This window comes from Uloborus diversus, chromosome 5 (assembly GCF_026930045.1).
Source record: "Uloborus diversus isolate 005 chromosome 5, Udiv.v.3.1, whole genome shotgun sequence".
In the NCBI taxonomy this organism is placed as follows: domain Eukaryota; kingdom Metazoa; phylum Arthropoda; class Arachnida; order Araneae; family Uloboridae; genus Uloborus; species Uloborus diversus.
Window position 1 is genome coordinate 27,912,756 of NC_072735.1, and position 24,292 is coordinate 27,937,047.

Consider the following 24,292-nt stretch of genomic DNA (forward strand, 5'->3'; position numbering starts at 1 on the left):
CCTACTTTCCCAGTAAAAGTCAGAGAAAGACGAAAACAGTATAAAAGAAGGCATAGTGCATCTTGAAAATATTACAAAAAACAAAAAAAAATGTCAAAAAAATAATTTAATAAATATCCAAAAATTAAAAATTGGAAAGTAGGGTATTGAGATGGGGAAAAATGTCTGTCGGTCTGTCTGTCAGTCAGTCCCCCCCCCCTAATAACTTTTGAGTGAATAGTCCGATTCGAACAAATTTTTTTTTGTTCGAAAGATCTCGGCGAGGACAACTCATTCCTATATCTCATTTTTTGATTTGAACTATTTTTTGTTCAACTTTGAACAGTTCAAAACCGAGAATTTCGGGGCACCTGACTCCGACTCCTGTATCCGACAATTAGTCGGACTCCGACTCCCCGACTTCGGCTCTAGCTTCGTATCTTTGGCAAAAATTTATACAGGGAGGACAAATGACTGACTCCGATTCTTGGATATTCGACTCCGACTCCTTTATCTCAAAATGAGATTGACAACGACTCCACAGCTATGGTTTTAACTGTGAAATAATTATTGATGATATGACTTGTTTTTATTTTCACGCTAAAGTTTAAGTATTCAGTTTTCGGCGGATAAACTTGAAGTCATTGATGTTTCTACATAAATATACGCATAGACGATTTTTTTTTCTTTAAGTTAACATTTTATTGCTTTTATTTATTTTGATAAGTTCATTAATTCATGTAAAAATTATTTTTGGCAACACGGGAAAAAGAAACTTTTTTTTTTTTTTTGTTATATGATGTATTTATTCGTTAAAATTGTTAAAGAATTTTTCTTTAATGGAAAAAAAGTGTATTAGCTGCTTTGTTTAATAGGTGCTGCTATTTTATTTGTTCTTTTATTTATTTATTTTTTTTACGCATCTATTCTTTTAGATGAGTGAGGAATATTTTATTCCTAGAAATCAGCTTAAAATATTAAAAGAATATGTTTGAAATAATTTGCGATTTTAGCTATTTTTGAGAATATTGATCAGGTACTAGAAAGTAGTATGGGTATACAGGAAAGTAAACTTGTTTAGTTCTAGACAGAACTTCTTGTTTACACAGGAAAACAGGTTTCTTGAAACTATGAAACACGTGATTGTAACCATTTTGATAATCTGTGCTTTTTCAAAGTTGTGTTTCTTACTGTTATTAAACCATGAAATATTTTTGAAATATATATATAAATACGTAATTAAATTCTTCTTCCAATCAATACTAAGTATACTTCGCTATATAAGTCGCCTGAAACTGATAATGGCGACTTCGCGGAAAAGTCGCCAATATCAGTTTACTTCGCTAATCGTCTTTGTTAAAAATACTTCATTTATGTGAAATCACCAAGACTTCATTTGCTTCAATATATTTTACAAAGCTGCATGTGTTATTCAAACCCTTCTTTAAACCATTTTTAGCTTTATCTCTAATTTGAGTTAAGTCAGCCTTCTACGAAGTCATGGAGCAGATGCGAAGAAGGGGGGGGGGAGGAAATGGAAAAAAATAAGAAAGTTTAGTATTTTCACATGTTTCAAGGCAGCAGCACAATCCGGAAAAAGATACGCATCTAATTTTCGTAATCGTTTCATGTCTTTTACTACTCCGCAATAAATGCCGTACGGACATTAAACGACAAAGCATAATCCACTCAACTCGAATCAAACGATGAATATGTTTTTGCATTAACATGTAACAATTCCCCTCCTTCTGCAAACACGTATGCTTAACTTGCGTTAAATGAAGAAGTTTAAGCCAGTAAAACGCACTGTGTTCTCTCATTTGCATCGTAATGAAATAAGCAGAAAATTTTTTAGTCAAAAGAATTACATAAAAGAACGCTCCTCTACACCATACTTGGACGCCGTAATTGTGTTTTTCCACCCTTCCTTCTGGTGCGCTCCGAAACGAGCTGTTCCCTGATTAAATGAAGAATAAAAAAGCACATCAGAGCTTTTGTTATGCATGTTTTCAGTTAACTTTTGATTCATTTTTAAGATATTTTTTTTTCATTGCTTGTTTTGTAATTCAAATGTTTTATAATCTTGCTTTCTGGAACATTTTAGAGAAATTATTTTTGGCAATTCGTTTTTTGGATGAGAACGGTAAGATAAAGACTCGGGTTCACTTCAAATAATGAAACGTTCCTTTAACTTTATGTCAGCAATTTCCGTAAATGCATTCAATGAGGAACGGATGGTTTAAAACGTGACTTGCATATATTGCTTAGATTACTTAAGCCGAGGAATGGAATTTGTTAAGAATAAACTACTTCGGGACGGAACGCTGAATAACTCAAACAAAATTGCTTTAATTTATCCTTCATTCTTGAATATGAAATCTCAGTATGTAAAAAAGATTAACAAAAATAATCTTTGGAAAAATTTAATAAATGTTGCATTTTCTGAGTACATTTTGTTTAAGGCATTAAAATACGTGACGCGCACCATTGAGAATATTTTTCCGAACTGAAGAAGAAATAAATTCAGATTTTCGCATTAAAATTATTAAATTTTACTTTACGAAAAAACGTTTATTGGAAATGCTCTAAAACTAGAAAGACAAACCAATTTTCAATAATGATTGATATTTTTCAACTGTAAGTGCGTGTTTAGCATTTATTTCTCGTTTGAAGTACACATCAATATAAATACAAAACTTTTAACGGTTATTGGTTAAAAACTTCAAGAATGCAGTAATAATCTTACAAATTTATTTTTCTTTATGCCTTAAACGGCAATCAAATGGATTTAGAAGAAACGAACGTTAAACAGATGTTGTCTTTTGTTTTATAAAATAAAATTTAAGATACATTTTTCGAGATTTCCTTTGCGCCCTAAGCGTTGTGTAAGTGTAATGACACTTGAATCTCCATTTGCAAACGGTATCTTATCATTTTGAAGTAAACAGTTAATTACTTTAATTTATTTAACAAAAGATGTTGCAACTTCTTTATCTTTACTAATTATAAAACTAAAAGTCTCTCTGTCTGGATGTCTGGATCTCTGTGACGCGCATAGCGCCTAGACCATTCGGCCGATTTTCATGAAATTTGGCACAAAGTTAGTTTGTAGCATGGGGGTGTGCACATCAAAGCAATTTTTCGAAAATTCAATGTGGTTCTTTTTCTATTCCAATTTTAAGAACAAAATTATCATAAGATGAACGAGTAAATTACGAAATTATCATGACGTGGAACCGTAGCATGGGCACAAGCGGCGAGATACGAAATTTTCATAACGTGGAACCGTAACATGGCTACAAGCCAATTGGCGAGAAAATTCACCATACATTATTTTTAAATATACAGGCGAACCAAAAGACCTTTTAATTTTTCTATTACGTGCAAAAACGTGCGGGTACCACTAGTTGAGAATAAAATCCAAAATATACCTTTGTATTATCGCTTGATGATCTTATTTATATTTCGTCAGCACATATTTCGTTTATATTTGGGCCAACATCCAAGAGTTTTCATTTCTTTAGTAACATGGCAAATTTTTTTACAACAAGCTATTATCAAATATTTTTATGCATTTAGTTTGTAAATTCCTCTCATTTCTAAAGACTTCACAAAAGAGAAACAATAACAAAGAGTAAATACGTATTCTAAAATTAATATTGGGCCGATAATGGAGTGCTAATTAAGTTTTTGCCGTGACGTAGATGAGCCAAATGCGGTCCTTTGTCCCAAGGTTGGGCAGCTCCCAAAAGTGGAATTAGTGTCATTTTAAAGTGCAAAACGTCACTGCTGCTGCTTTGTGAAGAAAGCTGCAGTGACTGACACTTGAAGTGTTTAAAGACTGACTTTTGACTTGATGTGTTTAAATACTGACTTTCAACACATCAAGTTGATCAACTGCTATGGTTTTTTTTAATAATAAGCTTTTCATTTATTTTAAACTAGTGGTACCCGCACGGCTTTTCCCGTAATAGAAAAATTAAAAGGTCTTTTGGTTCGCCTGTATATTTACAAATAATATATGGTGATTTTTCTTGCCAATTGGCTTGTACCCATGTTACGGTTCCACGTTATGATAATTTCGTATCTCGCCAATTGACTTGTGCCCATGCTACGGTTCCCCGTTATGATAATTTCATAATTCACTCGTCAAACTTATGATAGTTTTGTTCTTAAAATTGGAATAGAAAAGGAACCACATCGAATTTTCGAAAAATCGCTTCGAGGTGCACACTTCCCTGCTACAAACTGACTTTGAACCAACTTTCATGAAAATCGGCCGAACGGTCTAGGCGCTATACGCGTCACAGAGATCTAGACATCCAGACATCCTCCGGGCACATCCAGACATCCAGACAGAGCTCAACTTTATTATTAGTAAAGATAAAGATAAAGAAGTTTTATTTTTTAGATCTTGTCGCCTTTGTTATTTCTTCAGCGTTAGCATTTAAGTTCATTCGAAATTTATTTTGATAAAAAAATCAACTTTCATAGTTAGTGCAAAATATCTATTCCATTGAAAACAACTCGGCAGAATGTCATTCATGTATCAAGAAATATGAGGGTCGTTCTCAAAAGGGGGAGACGGGAAAGCTCCAATAAGCATGGAGCTAATAAACATAAAAAGGATAGTTGAAATCTAAATTAATTTCGAAATAAATTGTTTGTTTTTAACAAATGTAAAAATTTCCATTGAGTTTAGCTCACATTATGTAAGTATTTTGTTTTGTTATGGATGCATAGAAAGTTTTGTTATGTTAAAAAAGCGCAGTATTTTGCTTAAACACGAAAAAGCAGTAAACTTCACTTCAAAAAGGGTTTCAATAGTTGCTCAAGAATCATTATTCTTTGATGAGCTGAAATATAATAAATAAATATAAATTTCTTTTATATATATATATATATATATATATATATATATATATATATATATATATATATATATATATATATATATATATATATATATATATATATATATATATATATATATATATATATATATATATATATATATATATATATATATATATATATATATATATTTAGTTCCCGGACCATGTAAAGCTTTTGAAAGAATAAGTTTTAATGGGAGTTTCATAATAGGTTTCTGCATCAGAATCAATATTCGTTGGTTGCCCCCTCGTCCGTCAAATTTGCTAATTCCAAGAAAGATCTTTTTCTGCTTCGGACAATATGAATAGAATATTTAGAAGACAATCCAATATTACCAAACTCGAATTAACAAAAACAAATTTTCGGCTGTTGAAATAATTCGTTAATTTGTGGTTTATTATTCGATAAATAGGAATTTTTGCCTTCATTTTAGTCGGGGAAAAAGGAAAATTCGCTAAACCACGAAATTCGTTAAATACAGGTTCGTTAAATTAGGGGCCGACTGTATATACACTCAGGAACACTGAAAATAGCGCCCCAAGAAAGAAGAAAGGTACAATCTCGAAATTTTTCATATAAGAAAAGTGACATGTGATATGCAAATGATCCAAGTTTGGTGTGTCAATGCGCATGACCATTTACCCTACAGTATGGGTGCAATCGGGAAAAAGGTGCTTTATAAATCAGTGCATAAAGAGGGTTTTATAAATGTTACGATTACATCCCGATTATTGGAGAGCCTTAATGAGTGAAGGATGACAGGTCAATTATATAGAAATCTTGCGGCACTGAATCTGCAGACCAAGCGCCCTTTTTGCGTACTCCCTTTTCCACCAAAGCATAGGCAACTCCGTCTATAATGGTGTGGAGCCAGAGCGATGTAAGATGTCACTGACTGGCAAAAGGTGGTGATCAGTGATGAATCCCGGTTCGTTTTGGGATCAGATGATAACCGCGAGCGGATGTGGAGGTGCCATGGAGAAAGGTTCCCTTTAACCCATTTTATCGCTCTACACACTGCCCGAACAGCTACCATAATGGTCTGGGGAGCCACAGCCTATGATAGCCCATTCACTCTAGCTGTGGTACGTAGAACCAAAACGGGTCAGCGTTATTTTAATGACATTCTGAAACCACATGTAGGACCGTTCCTAAACGGTCTAAAATTTTTCAGCAAGATAATGCCCGCCCACATACAAAAAGACTTGCTTTAAACTTCTTACTTCCTTTTGAGACTCTTCCATGGCCCGCTGCTCCCCCGACTTGTCCCGCATAAATCATGTATGTGATCAGCTGAAACGCCAGACGTCACCATGCATCTCTGTGCAAAATTTAGAAGTGCCTGCTCAAAATTTGGGGGTCCAACTGCCTCAGGATAACATCAGACGCTTAATTAGCTCAATGCCGGTTCATTTTACGGCATGTATTACAGCAAAAGGGAGTCCAACGCGCTATTGAAGTAGCACTGTATTTACCTCATTTCATAGCCTCTATTTGTTAAATTGCCTGGATTTTAGGATCAAGTGTCACTCTCACCAGCATAATTATGCATATTAAATTTAAATTCATTATCCAATGTTTTCTTATTGGGGCACTACTTTTAATGTTCCTAAGTATATATATATATATATATATATATATATATATATATATATATAATAAAAGTGAAAAATATTGAAAAGACCACACCAAAAGCCCAAAGATGCGCAACGCAGCAAAACTAAAAAGCCAAGTAAATATAAAATTAAGTAAACAGAATTACAAATATTAAACAAATTATATATAATTAATGATGATAAAAAGGAAAATTGCAAACAGCTATTAAACAGGAAAAGATAAAGTATGAATCCAGAGCTCATCAGCCGTGGTGGATTCATTAATTATGGTCAAAAGACCAAAAATTTAACTATGAACTAAAAGAGAATGTTTAAGTTCCAGTACATGCAATATAGAGTAACATTGGGCAAACGCACCACATGCTAAACTAAAAGCAATAAACTACAGTTCAAACTTAAAACTAAAAGCAGGGGGTTTCGCCTCGACTAATTAGGAAAACAAGTTCCAATAATTAGCCATCCACGGGACAGTACATGCCTATAACAAAATTATCTTACCTTGAAATCCATGTAAACAGAGCCATATCCATTGTTCAACCTGATAAAATCCTTTCCAGTTGTCAACGTAAAAATAAAATAAAAATAAAATCATATCCAGAAGAAAAATCCATAGACATATCGGTCGCCTGTTTCTCACGTGTAAAAATTCATCCACCCCGGTGATTCATAAAAAAGGGTTTGTCACGGTTGTATCATACATTTACACAGTTAAACAGTTTCAAAAGAAGCGAAATGCTCATCGAAGGCTATACTAAAGCAAATGTTTTCAACTAGATTTTTAGGGAAGTTATTATTAAAAAGTAAGTTTTTGAGTACTGAAATTTCTTGATTAAATGCAGAAATGGTATTGCAAATTCTTTTTATTCTGATAGCTTGCGAAACAATGATGCCAATAAAAACCTTTTTACTTCAACGGTGACGTAGAGAAAAATCTTATTTACTGATTAGCTAGCAAACCTGTCCCTTTCTCTGTTCTGCGCCAATCATTTCAAAGTATCGCTGTGAAAACAAAGAGAATTTCTCTTCCTTTCATCGAGTTACATTGTTTGAGAATGTCGGCACGTTGTGTCTATATTCTCTTTTGGTTAGGAAGCTTTGCCACAAAATATACGCGCCGGTGGACTCCATTGCCACCAGATTTCTCATGAAAATTTCAACAACGTCCTTTTTCTTCCTTTCTCTAAACCCTGGATGAATGGAAGACGGAATGTATGTAGCAAGTAATATTCTCCATATCTCTCATGTTGGAAAGTAGGAGGGAAGTTTTTATTTTTTTTTTATTTTTTGCATACCAACAGCTCGTCTTTTTGTTCTATTTTTGTAGCAAAACGAGGAGAATTCAAGATGTCGTGGTTTGCAAAAGTTCAGTCAGAAAAAGAATATCCCTTTGCTAGTTTCTGCATATGTTTTAAACATGACTAGTATGGCACAGAAAATTTATATTCAAAATTTCGTATTTGGAATTTTGGTTACATATATGAAAACGATGAAGAAGTCCATATTGTTTTTATTTTTATTGCTGTTTTTAAAGGGTTACTGCTACGAATGCTCGGTATATATATATATATATATATATATATATATATATATATATATATATATATATATATATATATATATATATATATATATATATATATATATATATATATATATATATATATATATATATATATATATATATATTCGTAATACTGTGTCTGTAATTTATAGTTTGGACAAATGCGACGGCTGCCCAAAACAAATCATTATTTGTCTTTTATTTTTTAAGTAAACATATTTTTTAAAATCTCAAATTTTTGTTACATTTGTCTTGAAACGCATGATGTGTTTTAAATATCACGTCACTATTACAATATTGGGACATGATAAAAAAAATACTGATGTGATGAAGATATGAAAATACTCCCCTAATTTTCAGAAAACGCAGAAACAAATAAGCATCCATCAATATATTTGCAAAAATTGAATTGTTATTCATGAAATGAACAAAAGATTAAGTTCTTACTGAAAATTAGTCATTTTAACAAATAAAGATACATAAGCTGTATGCTAATAATAGATTTCAAGTTTTTATTTTATTGGATTTTTTTTATGGAAAGATGTAATTACCAAAATTTATCTGTCGCTATCTAGGGTGTAATAGTCATTCATAAAACACGAAATCAACAATACCCTTATACAAAAAAGAGAGAGAGGAAAAAAAACTTTTTTACTTAACCTAAAAACCTTTTTTTTTACCTAAAAATCCACAAAATTTCGGAGATCAGCTAGCGTTTTTTATTAATACTATTTTCAGTTTGTTTGGGTATCTACTACGTTTACGAAAAAGCCGTGAAATATATTTTTGTAACTTCTTCATACATTTCCAATTTATATGTTCCAGTATTATTTAAAAGAAATGTTATACATCAGTAGATTTTACTATTTTATAAAGGATTAAACTGCTGTTTTACTTCTTCCGCCGATATGAAAACGTTTCTTTTTCATATATTAAATTGCATTCAACACAAAACGCGACATGTACATCGACCGCCTCTTGAACATTTTCTTTCTGGTGCACTTGAATGTTAAAATGAACTTCGGAAAGTCCTGAAAAGCGTTTGACACACGTCAGTGTAAGGTGTTCCTGAATAGAATTTAAATTCGGAAAAGAGTTGTTTTAAATCATTTCAGCTTCCTCCCCCACTAGCCTTTGCTGTGCATAAACGGCTGACTCTCAAATATTTCCTTAGGTTAAACAAATCTCTAAGTTTCTGACGCAGTTACTAAGTGAATAAATGCATCGGAATTCAAAGCTCAGACCAGGTCCTAAAGCATTTAGAAACACAAATTGATTTGACAGACATTTTGTTTCCCAAAAATTGTTGGGCTACAGAAACCTGGTAGTTTTAGCTCGAATATTCGTAGCAGACATGAATCATTATCGAAAATATTACAAGCTGATGTAATTCGAATTTAATGTCCTAAATATTACTTCATTTTTAACTAGTGGTACCCGCACGGCTTTGCCCGTAATAGAAAAATTAAAAGGTCTTTTGGTCGCCTGTATATTTACAAATAATGTATGGTGAATTTTCTCGCCAACTGGCTTGTACCCATGTTACGGTTCCACGTTATGATAATTTCGTATCTCGCCAATTGGCTTGTGCCCATGTTACGATTCCACGTTATGATAATTTCGTGATTTACTCGTCCATCTTATGATATTTTTGTTCTTAAAATTGGAATAGAATAAGAACCGCATCGAATTTTCGAAAAATCGTTTCAAGGTGCACACTGCCATGCTACAAACTAACTTTGTGCCAAATTTCATGAAAATCGACCGAACGGTCTAGGCACTATGCGCATCACAGAGATCCAGACATCCCGACATCCTCCGGACAGAGAGACTTTCAGCTTTATTATTAGTAAAGACTACTAAGAATAAAGTTAGTTATCAAATTTTAGACATATAGTTTAAGGTAATAGTGAATTATATTGTCTGTTGTTGTGTCCCACAGGTGTGAGAAAGAGGGTGCCATTGAAGGAGGGTTTTTTTTTAAGATAACACTTAATACACGTTTTTCTCAACAAACTAGACAACACAAGAAATATTTACATTATAAGAGAAAGGAAATACCACCCATGGCACCAGTAGGAATCGAGCCCACGACCTCTGGCATACAAAACACGTTTTTCCACATTTTGACCACGGGGGCACCAGTGAGCAAACATAATAAAGAATAAGTTGTTACTAGCAGAATTTTAGGAGTTGTAAATTTGCTGTTTTGTTATGGTTTTGATTTATTTCGGTTTCTTTATACACTGAAATTTAACTACCAAATTAAGGCAGTAAAGTTTATTTCTCTTCAATCTCCCTTGCTTAGGATTTTCAACAATTGTGATTGCGCATTGGAAATACTACTTTTCAAAAATTAATTTTCAACAAACGGTTTAAATAGTATTTATTTAGACAGATAAACTATAAATATATAAATTAAAATTATGAGAAGAAATTCAAATTTTGGTGATAGACGTGAGATGATGTATCAGTTTTATAGATATAGATTTGAAATTAGTTAAATTGAAGGTACAAAATCCTTGTTTTCCACTAGCGACTGAAATGTGCCTAAATCGTTCAAAATCAAAATTATGTCTATATAACGCAAAAGGTAAGTTATTAAATTTAAAGTATTGAGCATAATTACAAAAAAATATATAAGTCAAAATAATGTAAAACCAGTGCTTAATTCGCATAATGGCACACGTTAGTAGATCTACCCTTTTTTTTTATTTTAAAATTGTATACGGAGCTCAGGCAATGTGCGAAAAAGAGTAAAATGTGGGTACTGTATGCCTACGTCGCTTTTTTAGCAGAAAATAAAAAATCATGGTCAAAATAATTACTAACAATATCAGTTTGTTAAGGGAACAATGTAAGTAGATGGTCTGATTTTTTCAAAATAAATTCCAATAATAATCAAAAACAAAGACAAAAACAACTAGAAAATCAAAAAACATAAAACTATTCGTAATTTAATTGGTGTAATCTTAATTAGAGTTTTTAACAAATCCAAAGGTATAATTCTTATTCCAAAATTATTAATATAACTAAACTTGGATGTATGGTATAGTTGTAATATACACCGCAAAACTTATTATTAATTAAAAACATAATCCATTTTTTTCTCTACAACAGTTAGGCAAAAAAAAAAAAAAAACTAAAAATGAAAAAGTATTTTCAATCGAAATGTTTTGGATAAATTTGAAACTAGCCGTATTCGTACGGCTTTGCCCGTAGTAGAAAAAAATATCTAAAAATGAGCCCTCGGTAAAATAGGATTAAAATTGGAATACTAAAAGAACAAAATCGAATTTTCGAGAAATCACTTTGAGGTGCTGACTTCTATGCTACGAAATAATTTTGTGCTAAATTTCATGAAAATCTAGACGCTATAAGCGTACCAGACATCCAGAGATCCTGACAAACAGACTTTCAGCTTAATTATTAGTAAAAATTCGGGCTAGAGGTGAAACGTACCATCGTTTAGACATTACAAAAAAATATCTCCTCCTTTTAATTTTTACAACCGTATAGAATTGATTGAAAAAACGAGAAATAAAACTGCAATAACTATTAAAAAAAACCAAAATGCAGACAATTTCTAAAATTTTCAGCAAAAGTGAAATGCAGAATGATGATTATTACGCTTTTTTTTTTTTTTTTTTGTATTTATTGATGTATAATTATAATTAGACATAATTATGAATGAATAACTCAGTATTCGTTCATCAGAAACTTGCTTGTAAAATTTCGAACAGCGTGATTGAGATCCAAAATGGCGCTTCATTGTAGGCATTTATGGAAAGCAAAACAGAACCATTTTGGAATATCAGAGAAAGGAAGTCACTAACAGGAAACATGGCCTCAGGTAATGAAATCTGGAAAAATATGGCGAATGAAAACTGTAGCAGAGTAACTGTTTTACTTTTATTATTTAAGTCTTCGGGTTCCCTCAGATTAAGGAAAATGGCGATTTGTGGAGACACAACTATAGATCGAGCGATTTTTGTAAAATTGCAAAACAAAGTAACTTTAAGTTTTCAAATGCTTTTGCAAGTGTAGTTGTAATTGTGAACGAAATAATTAAATGCGAATTCAAAATCTATTCCACTTATTTTCAATTCAGTAGCTAATTTTGTACAAAATCGTAAATGATTTGTAATGGCGGCTTCAGGTTAATTGTTTCACTTCTTTTTAAGTTTAATAATTAGTACTAGCACAAGCCAAACGATTCTGAGCGTATATATTTGTATGTTTGCTGGCGTGGGCAGGTAAAGGACAATAAGCGCCATCTTTTCAATTTTTTACATTTTTGTTATTTATTGTACGTTACCTGCGTTGTACAAGCTTGTTGGTTTCCGCTGAACAAAACGACTAATGGGGTCGTTTCTAAAACTTTAAAAGTATTTTTTTTTCTGAAAGAGCATGCTTAAAAACATAGGATCTGACCATTTTTTAAATAATTTATTTAAGTTTAATATTTTTAAAAAAATACTTAAATCGTTGCGCTTTCTTTGTTTACACTTCCGTCGTGTGACATCACAAAGGATGAAATGAAATTCTGTGTTGCCACTCACGGAGCTAAATATTTAATTCGCATCTTTACTCACGAGTATTGGCAACGATATGGTTGATAGCAAACGTAGAGTGCAATTTTAATTCGCTGCTTGATTATCATAACGTGAAAACGTAGTAGGAAGATGCGGCAAAGTGCATCATTTGTGACGTCACAAAGACCACGCCTTGTTTGAAAAATCAGTCATTTAAAAAAATTAATTTAAAAAAACTGTTGGAAAAATGAAAGTATTTCTGGGCCCATGTTATTATTATTATTATTATTTTTTTTTTTTTTTTGCTCATTCTATCCATTTCTAAGACTAAAAGTAGTACTTTTGACTGAAGGAAACCACCCCATTGCGACGTTACCTGATAGTTAGTATTGAATCTAACCCATGTTTTGTCAGATATTTCGAAAACTCATTTAAGCAGATACTTCCGTTTACCTGCCCACGGTAGTAATAATTTCGGTTAGTTAATCTGTGGTCAAATGAAAAGATACCAAACGTCACAACATTATAACCGTTAACATATTTGCGTATGCCGCTAATCGCAACCTAAGTGTTAGATGTATACTTCCGATTGCAAAAATGTTCAAAATCAGATGCAGAGTTAAGATATTGAACGTTTGAAGCAAAAATAAGAATGATTAAACATATACAAAATTTAACTTTTTATATGAGCCCTAGGTCCCCTAACTAATATTTAGAGAAATGATCTCCATTGAAAACTATTCCTGATACAAAAAACTTGACATTTGTGCGACCAAAACTCAAGGAGATATTCCATTTCAAAGTTTTAAGGGACCATACAGAAGATAAGCTTGGAACTTATCGCCCTTTCAGAAAAATGACAGGTCGTCAAAGTAAGAAAAACAAGGTATTTATATTTTTCATTGCTACTCAAAAATCAATTCATATGTTATGTCGTGATACGCAAAATACACACAAAGCTTCGAACAATTTGAAAAACCACACTCTATACACACATATCATTTTAAACACTTGTTAACCGCTATGTCCCCCCTCCCCAAAAGGTGTTATTGACGGCGAGTGAAAAGTGGTCTAAGTCACAAAACGCTGTGTTTCATATCTCGGTGAATATTAGTCGTACTAATTTCTATTCTTTTGTGTTGGAATTATTTTTCAATGGAGATTATTTCCCTCAACATAAGTTAGGGGACCTGGGGTCCGTATAAAAATTTAAATTTTGTGTTTTTTGATTTATTTTTATTTGTACTTCAAACTTTGAGTATGTTAACTCTGCATCTGATTTTGAACATTTTTGCAATTGAAATTATACATCTAGGACTATCGTTTGCGAAAATAAAGGTCTTGCAGGTTAAAACGGAACACCCTATGTATGTATGTACATTAGGGTAATTAAAAAATACACATAAAAAAAAGTTTCTCCCAGATAACGGGACACTCCTGAATATTTTTAGACTTGTGGATTGTATTATACTGGAAGAATTTTTGCTTCATATTTCAACTGAGCGAGGATGCTCAAGCCCCTCCCAAACTTCATACGTATGAGGAGGGGGGTTAAAAAAGTACATTAAACTGAAAAAAACAATGCTACATTATATGATATACACAAGTAATATGCATATACATCGCATTAAAATGGTTATTTACAAAAAAAAACAGTTAGGGAAATTAAATAATTCTAAACTTCTATACTATGGCTAATGTTAAATTAAGGGATCATTGAGCACCCTCTTAAAATTTGAGTAAGAAGCCAAAACTTTCACAGCATAATACTATTAGTAAGTCTAAAAGAAATAGGGGATGTCCAGAGATTGAAAAAAAATTTTTGGAGCACCCTAATGTACATATGTATGTATGTATGTATGTATGTATGTATGTATGTATGTATGTATGTATGAATGCATGCATGCATGCATGCATGCATGTATGTATGTATGTATGTATGTATGTATGTATGTATGTATGTATGTATGTTTGTATATATGTATGTATAAGTATGTGTGAGAGAGAGAGAGAGAGAGAGAGAGAGAGAGAAAGAAAGAGAGAGAGAGAGAGCGTGCTCATATGCATCATCAAACTCTTTGTTCCCCACATGTAATCGATGGTCTCTTGCTTCTCAACTATTCGTCCTTACTTTTTTATGAGCTTTTAAATTTTTTTCTCAGAGTATTTTAACAAAAAAATAAAAAAACGTACTTCGATGGACTGCGAAAGAAAATAAAAATGCAGTTTGAAGATGCAACGTAAAGCATGCACTTTTCTTCTTCGAATTTGCGTTATCATTGTTTGACGTTTCCCTCAACTTCCTTGTATATTTATCTATCCGGATTTATGAAGAATGTGTATCGATTTCAGTTTCTTCATATCGATTTCAAAATAATGCTGCATTTTAAACGAGCTTGGTTATGCCGAGAAAGCATTTCAAGAATGTTTCTCAATGTATTTTGAATCTAGGTGGTTTGGATTTTTGACAGTTGTTTTAACCAACATTTATGATCAATCACTCATTTGTTTCATAAATTTTAATGCAAAAGGATTTTATTTCGTTAGTGAAATAGTTTCAAAAATATGATTTAGTCAAAAAAAACTAAAAAATGTTTCATTTGACTCGTCTGCAAGTTCAATGCACCATCGATGCGGTCAAAAATGAAACTAAGGCAAGTTAATGTTTAAAAAATCAAATTTTAAGAATCCTAAATTCCAAGAGAATCCTAAATTTCAAACTAAAAGCCTGAGAAAAATATTAAACATGTACTGGCCAAATAAAATATCGAGTTCAGACCTGTACAAACGTACAAATTGCAAGCCGATAACCACACTGAAGGCACAGATGTTCATGGATAGGACATGTTCTCAGAATGCAGGCAATAGACCCTACAAGAACTGCTCCCACGTGGATCCCTGGTGTCAAGAGGAAGCGTGGGCGTCCAAAACTAACCTGGCGTCAGATGGTCATACAAGAAAGTAATAACTTTGGTTGCCCAAGCTGTTTGAGTGCCAGGGAGGCGGCATTAAACCGGTCGGGATGGAATGTCACGTTAGCGGCCTCATGTGCCACTAGGCGTTAAGAGAATCAAGTCAAGTCAAGTCAAATTCCAAGAGAACAAATGGTACAATTTCATTACAGATTTTAAAATTGCCATTCTTTAAATCAGACTTTTTTTCTGCAATGTTTTACTAAGTATAATAGGTGCTTAATAATGTTTATCAACAAGTAGTAAAGAAGTATAATTACTTTCCGTCCATCCCTTCATCTACAATCTACAATGAAAAGGAGATATGTTAAATGGGGGAGAGTATCATGGGTATACAGTAAAACCTGTAAAGTTGCTCACCCTAGTAAATTGATCACCTGTCTAAGTTGACCGCTTTTCTATGGCACAAAATTATCCGAGGATCATTTATCGCTCACTCTCTCAACAACGTCATATCCCAAAAAACGTTATTTTTCAGGAGTGCTATTTTAAAAATTAAAAGTAAGATATCATGTGGTAAAACTATATTTTAAGCCACTGATTGAACGTTTTCTTACGCATAAGATATTTTTCAAATGAATCTGGTGTTTCTTCTCTGTTTCATAAAGAGGAAGTGTAAAAGGTGCATGTTTTAAAAAGTTGCGTTTTATTTATAACGTTCTAGCGGCAAATTTCAGTGATACTATTTGAAGTATCTCAAAACATGTCATTATTGTTACTAATTGTTCTTCTTATAATGCCGATAATGCCGACATAAATGCAAATAGTATGTACCTGATCAAAAAATAAGAATGAAAAATGCTCTTTTATTGTATGCAATACAGTTTTCGGAATAAATAGTATCATATGTTACTAAACGACACGAATGTTTCATGTCTAATGGATCAAGCACAACCCAATCTGTGACATTCTTGAAAATAAAATATTTCCAAATACTTGAAAATGTAAATACGACACTTTTGCTGTCTAACGGCGAAATATTAAGTTATATAAACGCAGGTCTAGCAGAGATATGCTATTCATGGCAGTTCAAAAAAATGCATAACTCAAAATTGGTACTTTTTGAGATATGACGTTTTTGAAATTAGTGAGCGACATATTAACCTCCATACTGGCCGTGCTAACCAGAAAAGTCGCGTTTTTTCTTTTTTTTTTTTTAAATCAAAATTGAGTTACGTCACCAAATGGTTCTTTATCACATATATGACTTAAATACAATGCTTTATTGTCGTTTGTCAATAGGAAATATGTTTAAAAAATGCTGAAAAAATTGCATCTGAATCAAATACATAGAGGCTCAAAACTTTATAAACGGCAATATCTCATTTTCATCTTGGCTGCAGATACAACGTTTGCGCTTTGCATGGCAGCATAAGTATCCAATAAACTCCACTTGTCTATGTTGAGCACCAAAGTACTGCACGTCAGGTATTCAACTTGCACAGGTTTCGTTGTTGTTTTTTTTCTTAATATTTTTGGCCTACTTACAAGGTAAACGTCGTCTATCGGCTTACAGCCAACTGTCGATATCCTCATATATATAATAGCCAATAATCGATTAACGCTCCTGATTTCATCAACAATGAAACTCGCGCCACGGCATGATAATTTGATAATATGTTTTGGCAATGTTTAACATGCTATGAAAGACTTTATTGGGACAAGGCTGAACTGCATCCAGTAACTTAACTGTTTTACTGGTAAAACTGTCATTTCAGGAGGATGAAGAAACGAAAAATTGGTCAACAAGAACGCTATCTACTGGATTTTAGAGTTAATTCACTCTAGTTAGGGTTAAAATTTCAACTATCAAAATATCACCAAACAGGCAACTGCTTCGCTCAAATGTAGAAGTAATTTTCACTCGTCATATCTTGACGAGCGATTTTCTAGTTTCTACTAAATACTACTTTAAACTAACCTACTTTCCTTTTGGGATGATGTAGGTTCAAAATTCTATGTGTGATTATCCACTTTTTTCTTCATTTAGTGGAAATAGTAGAAGGAAAAGAATTCGCGTTTTACTTCTCAGGTTTTTAAAGTGCCTTCAAAGAGTTGGTTCTTTGGTGAATGTGTACGGGGCATAGTTCATTAAATAAGAAAATATTTATTTAAACAAAAAAAAAAACTTTATTAGCTTTTTACTTAAGTAGTGACATAAAATACTTGATTCGAAAAGTAATTAAGAGATTTATTTTCAATAAAAACTATCGTCAATATTCAAAAGACCGAAACTAAGAATTATAGTTATTTCAGGCATATTTAAAATCCAGAGAGTAATTAAATGCAAATCAAAATATCTACTTTAGTAGATTGCATTATGTTGAAATTACATTATTTCTAGTGAAAAAACTTTCACTTATACAAGTCACTTGCCTCACTTGTATAAATAAAAGGAATATAAAAGCTTTTAAAGATCAAGACAATGAATCACCTAATTTTCCACAAAAAGGTAACTTGTTGGTAATTGGTGAAAAAATTACGAAAAAAAAACTTCACATCAGTACTATTTTCAGTAAATATCAGTTCAATGCGATAAATTCATTGTACATTATTAATCATATGTGCAATGAATGATGGTTAAATATGTGTTCCAATTACATTACAATAATAGAATGGAACTCATATCCGTAAAACTTTCATTTGTATATGAATCTAAACGAAAATAGAACAATTTAAGCAATTTATTTATTTATTTATCTATTGTAAGTTTATTTATCCACTCTTTAATCTTAACTTATGCTTCTGGAATACAATGCTGTTATGAATAAAATTTATGTATGTACTTCTTATAAGAGCTTTCTGAACTTTATTACTAATTGCAAAACTTTAAATAAGCTACTGATTTGTATTTTTAAGGGAGTAATAAAAATCATTCAGTTATGTGATGAAACGTTGAATTCAGCAATATCACAAAGCATCAAAATATTTGTACCTTTTGCATTACTTTAAAGATTTTTCTTTTCTAATTCTAGGGAAGCCTAGACCAACCGTCACCTGGTGGAGAGAATATTCACTTTTAGATGACACGTATTCTTTTATACCCGGGGAACAGCTCGTAAGAAATGAACTAAAAATTCCAGAGTTGAAACGGCATGATTTATTGGCTATATTAACTTGTCAAGCGTCAAACAACAATATAACAGTACCAGCCTCTACTTCCATAACTCTTGATTTGAATCGTAAGTATTTCAAATATCTATCCCCAGTTAATAAAACTATAGAGTTTGTGGGCTTTTTTTTTTTTTTTTTCAATTTTATAAAATAAAGCTATAATTTTCAAAAATGGCTCAGCTAGATTTTTTTAAAGGCGTTTGCGCGAGTTTTAATCAGCTTGAAAAAATGATGAATGTAAAAAAAGATATTAAGAGAAATATTTTCCATCGTCAGTTTTTTTCCCTCAGTTTAAATGGAATTATAATGAAGATAGGGTAAATGACTAGTTATAGGCATGGTTAAGGATTTTTTTTTACTTGGATTATTGTTGATCTGCGATGTTTGCAGTTCCAGTTCATGGAAAAATAAATTCTCATGGTGCTAGAACTTACAAATGGCATTTTTATAGCTGTAAAATTTTCATTAAAATTTTAATTATAATTTATGTAGTTTTTTTTTTTTTTTTTTGACAGAAATTAGAATATATTAAATTAAGGTAACTTTCGTTTAGTTATGGTCATACTAAAAACTAGTAATGGGTCTAAGCTAGCTGATTTCACTTATTTGAAAATGCACAATTTTCTTACAATAATAGAACCAACTTTCAACTTACCGATTTAAGCAACGATGAAAGTAAAAAGAGGATTACTGACAAATTCGTCAATTGAAAGGTTCGTCTGAACAATACAAACGAAGAAAAATAAATTAATTAATTCAAAAAATTATTCTACTATTTCATTTCTTTATCGTCTTCCAAATTTAGCTTATGTATCACCAATTCTTCGTAATAATTTTAAATAAGAATCAGTATGTACCCATAACTGAAATATTTCTTTTCACTTCACTAGTTATGGGTACATCAGCTTGAAAGGATCTTAAATATCCTAATTAATAGAAAAAATATTTCTACGTAAAAGAAAAAAAAATTAAGAAATGAGTACATACCGAAAAAACTGCGATCCGATAAGAAACAGCAATGTCAAGTTCTTAAGAACTTAGCCCCTCAAAACTTAAACGCAAAGAAAATTGCATTTTGCTTCTCTATTGAGCATTTTCCAAACATAAATAAAATTTATATACTTAACAAAAACGTGGTGGGGGGAGGGAAGTCTTGAAAGATGCTGTTTTGAGAACAGAGATGTTTCGAGAACAGAGAAAAAATGCTGTTTTGAGATATCGTTCTTGAAATTACAAACTTGGTCCTGAAAATAAAATGCAAACTTGCCTATAACTACTTGGGTGCCCATAACTAGTCATTTACCTTATTTGTAATAAATAAAACGCGAGGTGAGAGCCAAATTTAAAAATTTGTAAAAAACTGGTACAAATGGTACAAGAAACCCTTGTTTATTTTAGGGCACGAGATAGCACTAGCAAATTTAATAAAAGACTAGTGATATGGTGTCTGATCCTACTGGTAGGTGCAGCTACAATTAAGAAAATAGCAATATTTTGCAAAAAATTTTAGTAAAAACCTACCTTGGGTTTGACCTAACAGAGCAGCTTTTCTCTAAACTTAATTCCGCTTTAATATTCCCTTCACAGCACTTTGCCATTGCCTCATTAGTCACCTTTAAAAAATGAAATGTACATATTTTTTTATTGGTAGCATTTTTTTTTTTTTTTTTGTAAAAGTAGAACCTGAAAATATAATTGTTTCTTTTATTACGGTTTTTAAACAGTTTTTTTTTTAAATTTAACTATCAATAATAACTCTAAAATTTCTATAAATACTTGAAAAACAAACAAGGAAATAAAAGTTAATATTATCATAAAAATAGACACATAAAATATTAAAAGATAAGTGGGTTTAGTGGGAACATTTTTTTACTCAGTATGTGAGAAGTATATCGTTTTATCTTTCCCAACTGTGTACTTAAAAATATTCAAATTTATTTTACTTGTTTATATTACAGTAAAACCTGTGGATGTGCGAATCGATCCTACAAGGCAACCACTCAGTGCAGGTCAAGAGTACGAATTCACCTGCATTGCTGCTGGTTCAAGACCGCCTGCTATTATAACGTGGTGGAAAGGCAATAAGCAAATGAAGAATCCCGATGACAAGTCCACACAAGTTGGAGATGTTACAACCAGTATTTTTAGCTTCACCCCAAATGTTCAGGACAACAACATCATTTTCTCATGCCGCGCTCACAATCCTGTTATTCCTGGAAGTGCTGCAACAGATGGTTGGACCCTAGAAATACACTGTAAGTTTACTTTTTATATTATCAAAACAATGGAAACACTTGGGGAAAAAAAATTGGGAATCGCTACGCTGCCGTAAATGTTCTTTTTATAAAGGTGCCCTTCTAATTTTAATTGCTCATACTGGTGACTCTATATGGTGATTGAGTTCTGTGGTCACTTTTGCTGCTGTTTGCTTTTTAGACATTACAATCCACTTCAATACCCGTCGGTTTATTTCACTAAGCTTCTCTTTCCGCTCACTATTTTGCTTTGCCGAGCTTGTCTTACCACGCTGCATGTGTGCTGTCATGACTTTAGATACTGTACCTCTAGAAACACCGCAAAGATGATGTTTCTGTTTTTCAGTTACACTTGCTTCAGCTAGACGCGCTCCAACAATTCGGCCTCTTTAAAAATTTGAAAGGCCCCACATTTCACATGCTTGAAAAAAATCCAAGACTTCCAGAACTTCCGTTTAACCACCAAACAGTACCAGAATATGTACATTGCTTTTTATAAAATTAAAAAAAAAAAAAAACAGGTATGTAATTTTATTCTTTATTACTTACAAAGCGCATTCAAAAATGTCACTTTTATTCTCAGGTGTTTCCATTATTTTGATAACTACCTGTATATATTTTACTTAGACTACAAGTAGATACACAGCTCAGTTTCATTGCACATTCAAGTTTACATTTCTCAGTGAATGATTGTCGTATTATGCCTGTTTGAGTAGATCTTAAACTGTTTTTTTTTTTCTTGAATCAGTGCAGTAGACATTTGCATTTGATTAATCATGATAACATTAAAATAAAATTGTTAAATAATGCTTCATGGTTCATAGAATTGCGTATCATAAATATTTTTTAGCTATTTTTTTTTTTTTAAGTTTTTATCCTTACACCTGGAAGCAAAATGTCTTTCAGCAATCTGCGACGCAAGTCGAAACCCCCAAAAATAGTTTGCAAAACCGAAATTAGGTTAATCTATATGAGCACCGATAAATGCTTAAAAATAAGATACTGAGCTTAAAGAAATACATGCAGATTCCACCTGTGGGCTGTATCCCAGAAAATACTGCACAAATCTAAGTCGCCGAAATTTAATATTAATATTTCTAAAAAATGTCAGGGATTTTTTTTTCCCCAATTAATAAATATTACGCAGACTTGCTTAACAATCTGCGACTTACATCTCAGCGTCATGCTGTTTCAGCCACCGGATATTATTTGAATTAATTACTCAATTTCTAAACTATTTTAGACTAGAGAAGATGTAGATCAGAACTCATTGCAAATCATGCATTATAGTATCACACAAACTAAATATTTGAAAACATTTAATGGAAAAAGTAAAACAAATTGAAATACATGAAACCTTTGATGTATAATTTATTATTTAAACAAATTGACTGAAACATTAATTTCGTTTCAGATGTCCCGCATGTGTCCTTACAGCTAGGAAGTACCTTCAAAAAGGGAGAAATCCAAGAAGGAAACGACGTGTACTTTGAATGCAGTATTAATTCCAACCCTTGGGTCACAGAAGTCAGCTGGTTCTTCAAAGGTCACGAACTTCGAACAAATACTTCCGCAGGAATCGTAATTAGCAATCAATCCCTAGTGCTCCAAAAAGTCCAGAGAACGAATCGAGGATTATATTACTGTATGGCGACGAATTCGGAAGGAACAGGAAGAAGTAATGAAGTATTTCTTAGAATAAGATGTAAGTTTGACTACTACTTCTACTCTTTTAAAAATCGCATTTGCTGTAATCGAGTTGCTCTTCCCTTTAAGAAATTCCGTAATAAAAAGAATCCTATACAACCAAAAATAAAGCAATTTTTACTTTTTATATTAAAAAAGGACTTTGAATTGCATGCAATAGAAATCATGTTCTTCGCCAACATGGGCGAGAAATAAACCAAATTCACACTTCAATCACAATAAACTAGCTGTTCTGTAACATGTTTTTAGTTGTTGCCATTATAAAAAGCAATACAAAATGCGGATGATAAATAAAAAAGAAATTAAGATGAATTTTATGCATTGCATACGATAATAAAGTAAAATTAAATTCAAAGCATAACAGATGATAAAATATCAAAAAGCCGTAACCACGAGCTAATTGCAACTAATGAAAATTACAACGTAAGATACACATTTACTGACATTTTTGAAGTATAAATACCAATAGGGTAGCTTTCCTTTGGTGGGATTTTATAGTAAAGAATAAATATAGACATTTGACGAATATTTGTTCATTATGTTCTCATCAAGGTAATTTTTCCTTACACAATCTGTATACAAAATATCGTGATTGTTCTTAAATTGAATTTCCTTCTAAAGAGATTAGAAAATTATAAGAATTTACAATTAAAAAAAATTGCTATCTTTGGGGTTCGAAAGATTAACTATACATTCTTATTAACCATTCTGTGGTATTTGTACGGCAAAGTAGTTTGAATTGATAGCTATGACTATGAGTATAATTAGCCCTGGTAATAATTAAAATGATATACATTCTAATAACTTAATGAGTATTTTTATCTTCTGTTTTATAATGAAACGGTAAAGTGAATGTTAATAAGTTAAACAGATAGTATTATTATATAGAAGCTATTTCACGTATAAGTCACGTTGTTTTCTTGAAAGAAGAAAAACCGAGATACAATTAATGGTGACTCATTTTGAAAAAAAAATATCTATATAAATAAATAAGTTTAAAAAAAAACAATACATATAATAAGTAAACATTAAGATAACAACCTGTTAGTTAAATTGATATGGTTTTTAAAAAATAATGAACGTTATTTAGTTCTTATTTTACGTTAAATGTGATATAAATTAGTTTCAAAGTATTGAGAAAATCCAGTGCAACTCAATCACAAATGCTTCCATTGAACCTTATCGAGCATCAGAATATGCCAAATTGTTGCAGAGTTTAAAATCCTGATTTTTCTAAAATACAAAAACATTTGTTATATCTTAAGAAATTAAACATGCAAATTGTTTAACTCATGCATGGAAAGATAAAATTTGTGATATTTTAGAGATTTCGTAATACGCGAAATTGTATTACTGTAAAAAAAAAACCTTCTTCTTTATTCTTTATAAACTTCTAAAGCTGCGAAGATGTGAATTTAAAGTATTAGTGTCGTCGAAACCCATATCATAAATAATAAGCTCTTTAAAACAAACTTTTAAAACCCAAATTCTTAATGTATCATGTAATAAATCTTTTTGGAGTGCATATTTGCAACTGCTTTTTTTCTAATAAAATAATGTGTATTTTATGGCCACCTTTAAATCGTTTTATTCCTTTTATCCAAATCAGAGTATGCCGTTCGTTAAAGCGGGAGAGGGGAATTATAACGTGGCTCAT

General features: G+C 31.8%; 1 protein-coding gene across 1 annotated transcript in view; it reads left to right on the plus strand.

The window, feature by feature from the left end:
* Nucleotides 1-24,292, plus strand: part of LOC129222517 (hemicentin-1-like) — a 144,708-nt gene that overhangs the window by 84,046 nt on the left and 36,370 nt on the right. Inside the window, exons 4-6 of the mRNA XM_054857028.1 lie at nt 18,535-18,741; nt 20,632-20,928; nt 22,343-22,633. Of these exons, the coding sequence (XP_054713003.1) occupies nt 18,535-18,741; nt 20,632-20,928; nt 22,343-22,633 (795 nt within the window). The remainder of the gene's footprint in view (nt 1-18,534; nt 18,742-20,631; nt 20,929-22,342; nt 22,634-24,292) is intronic.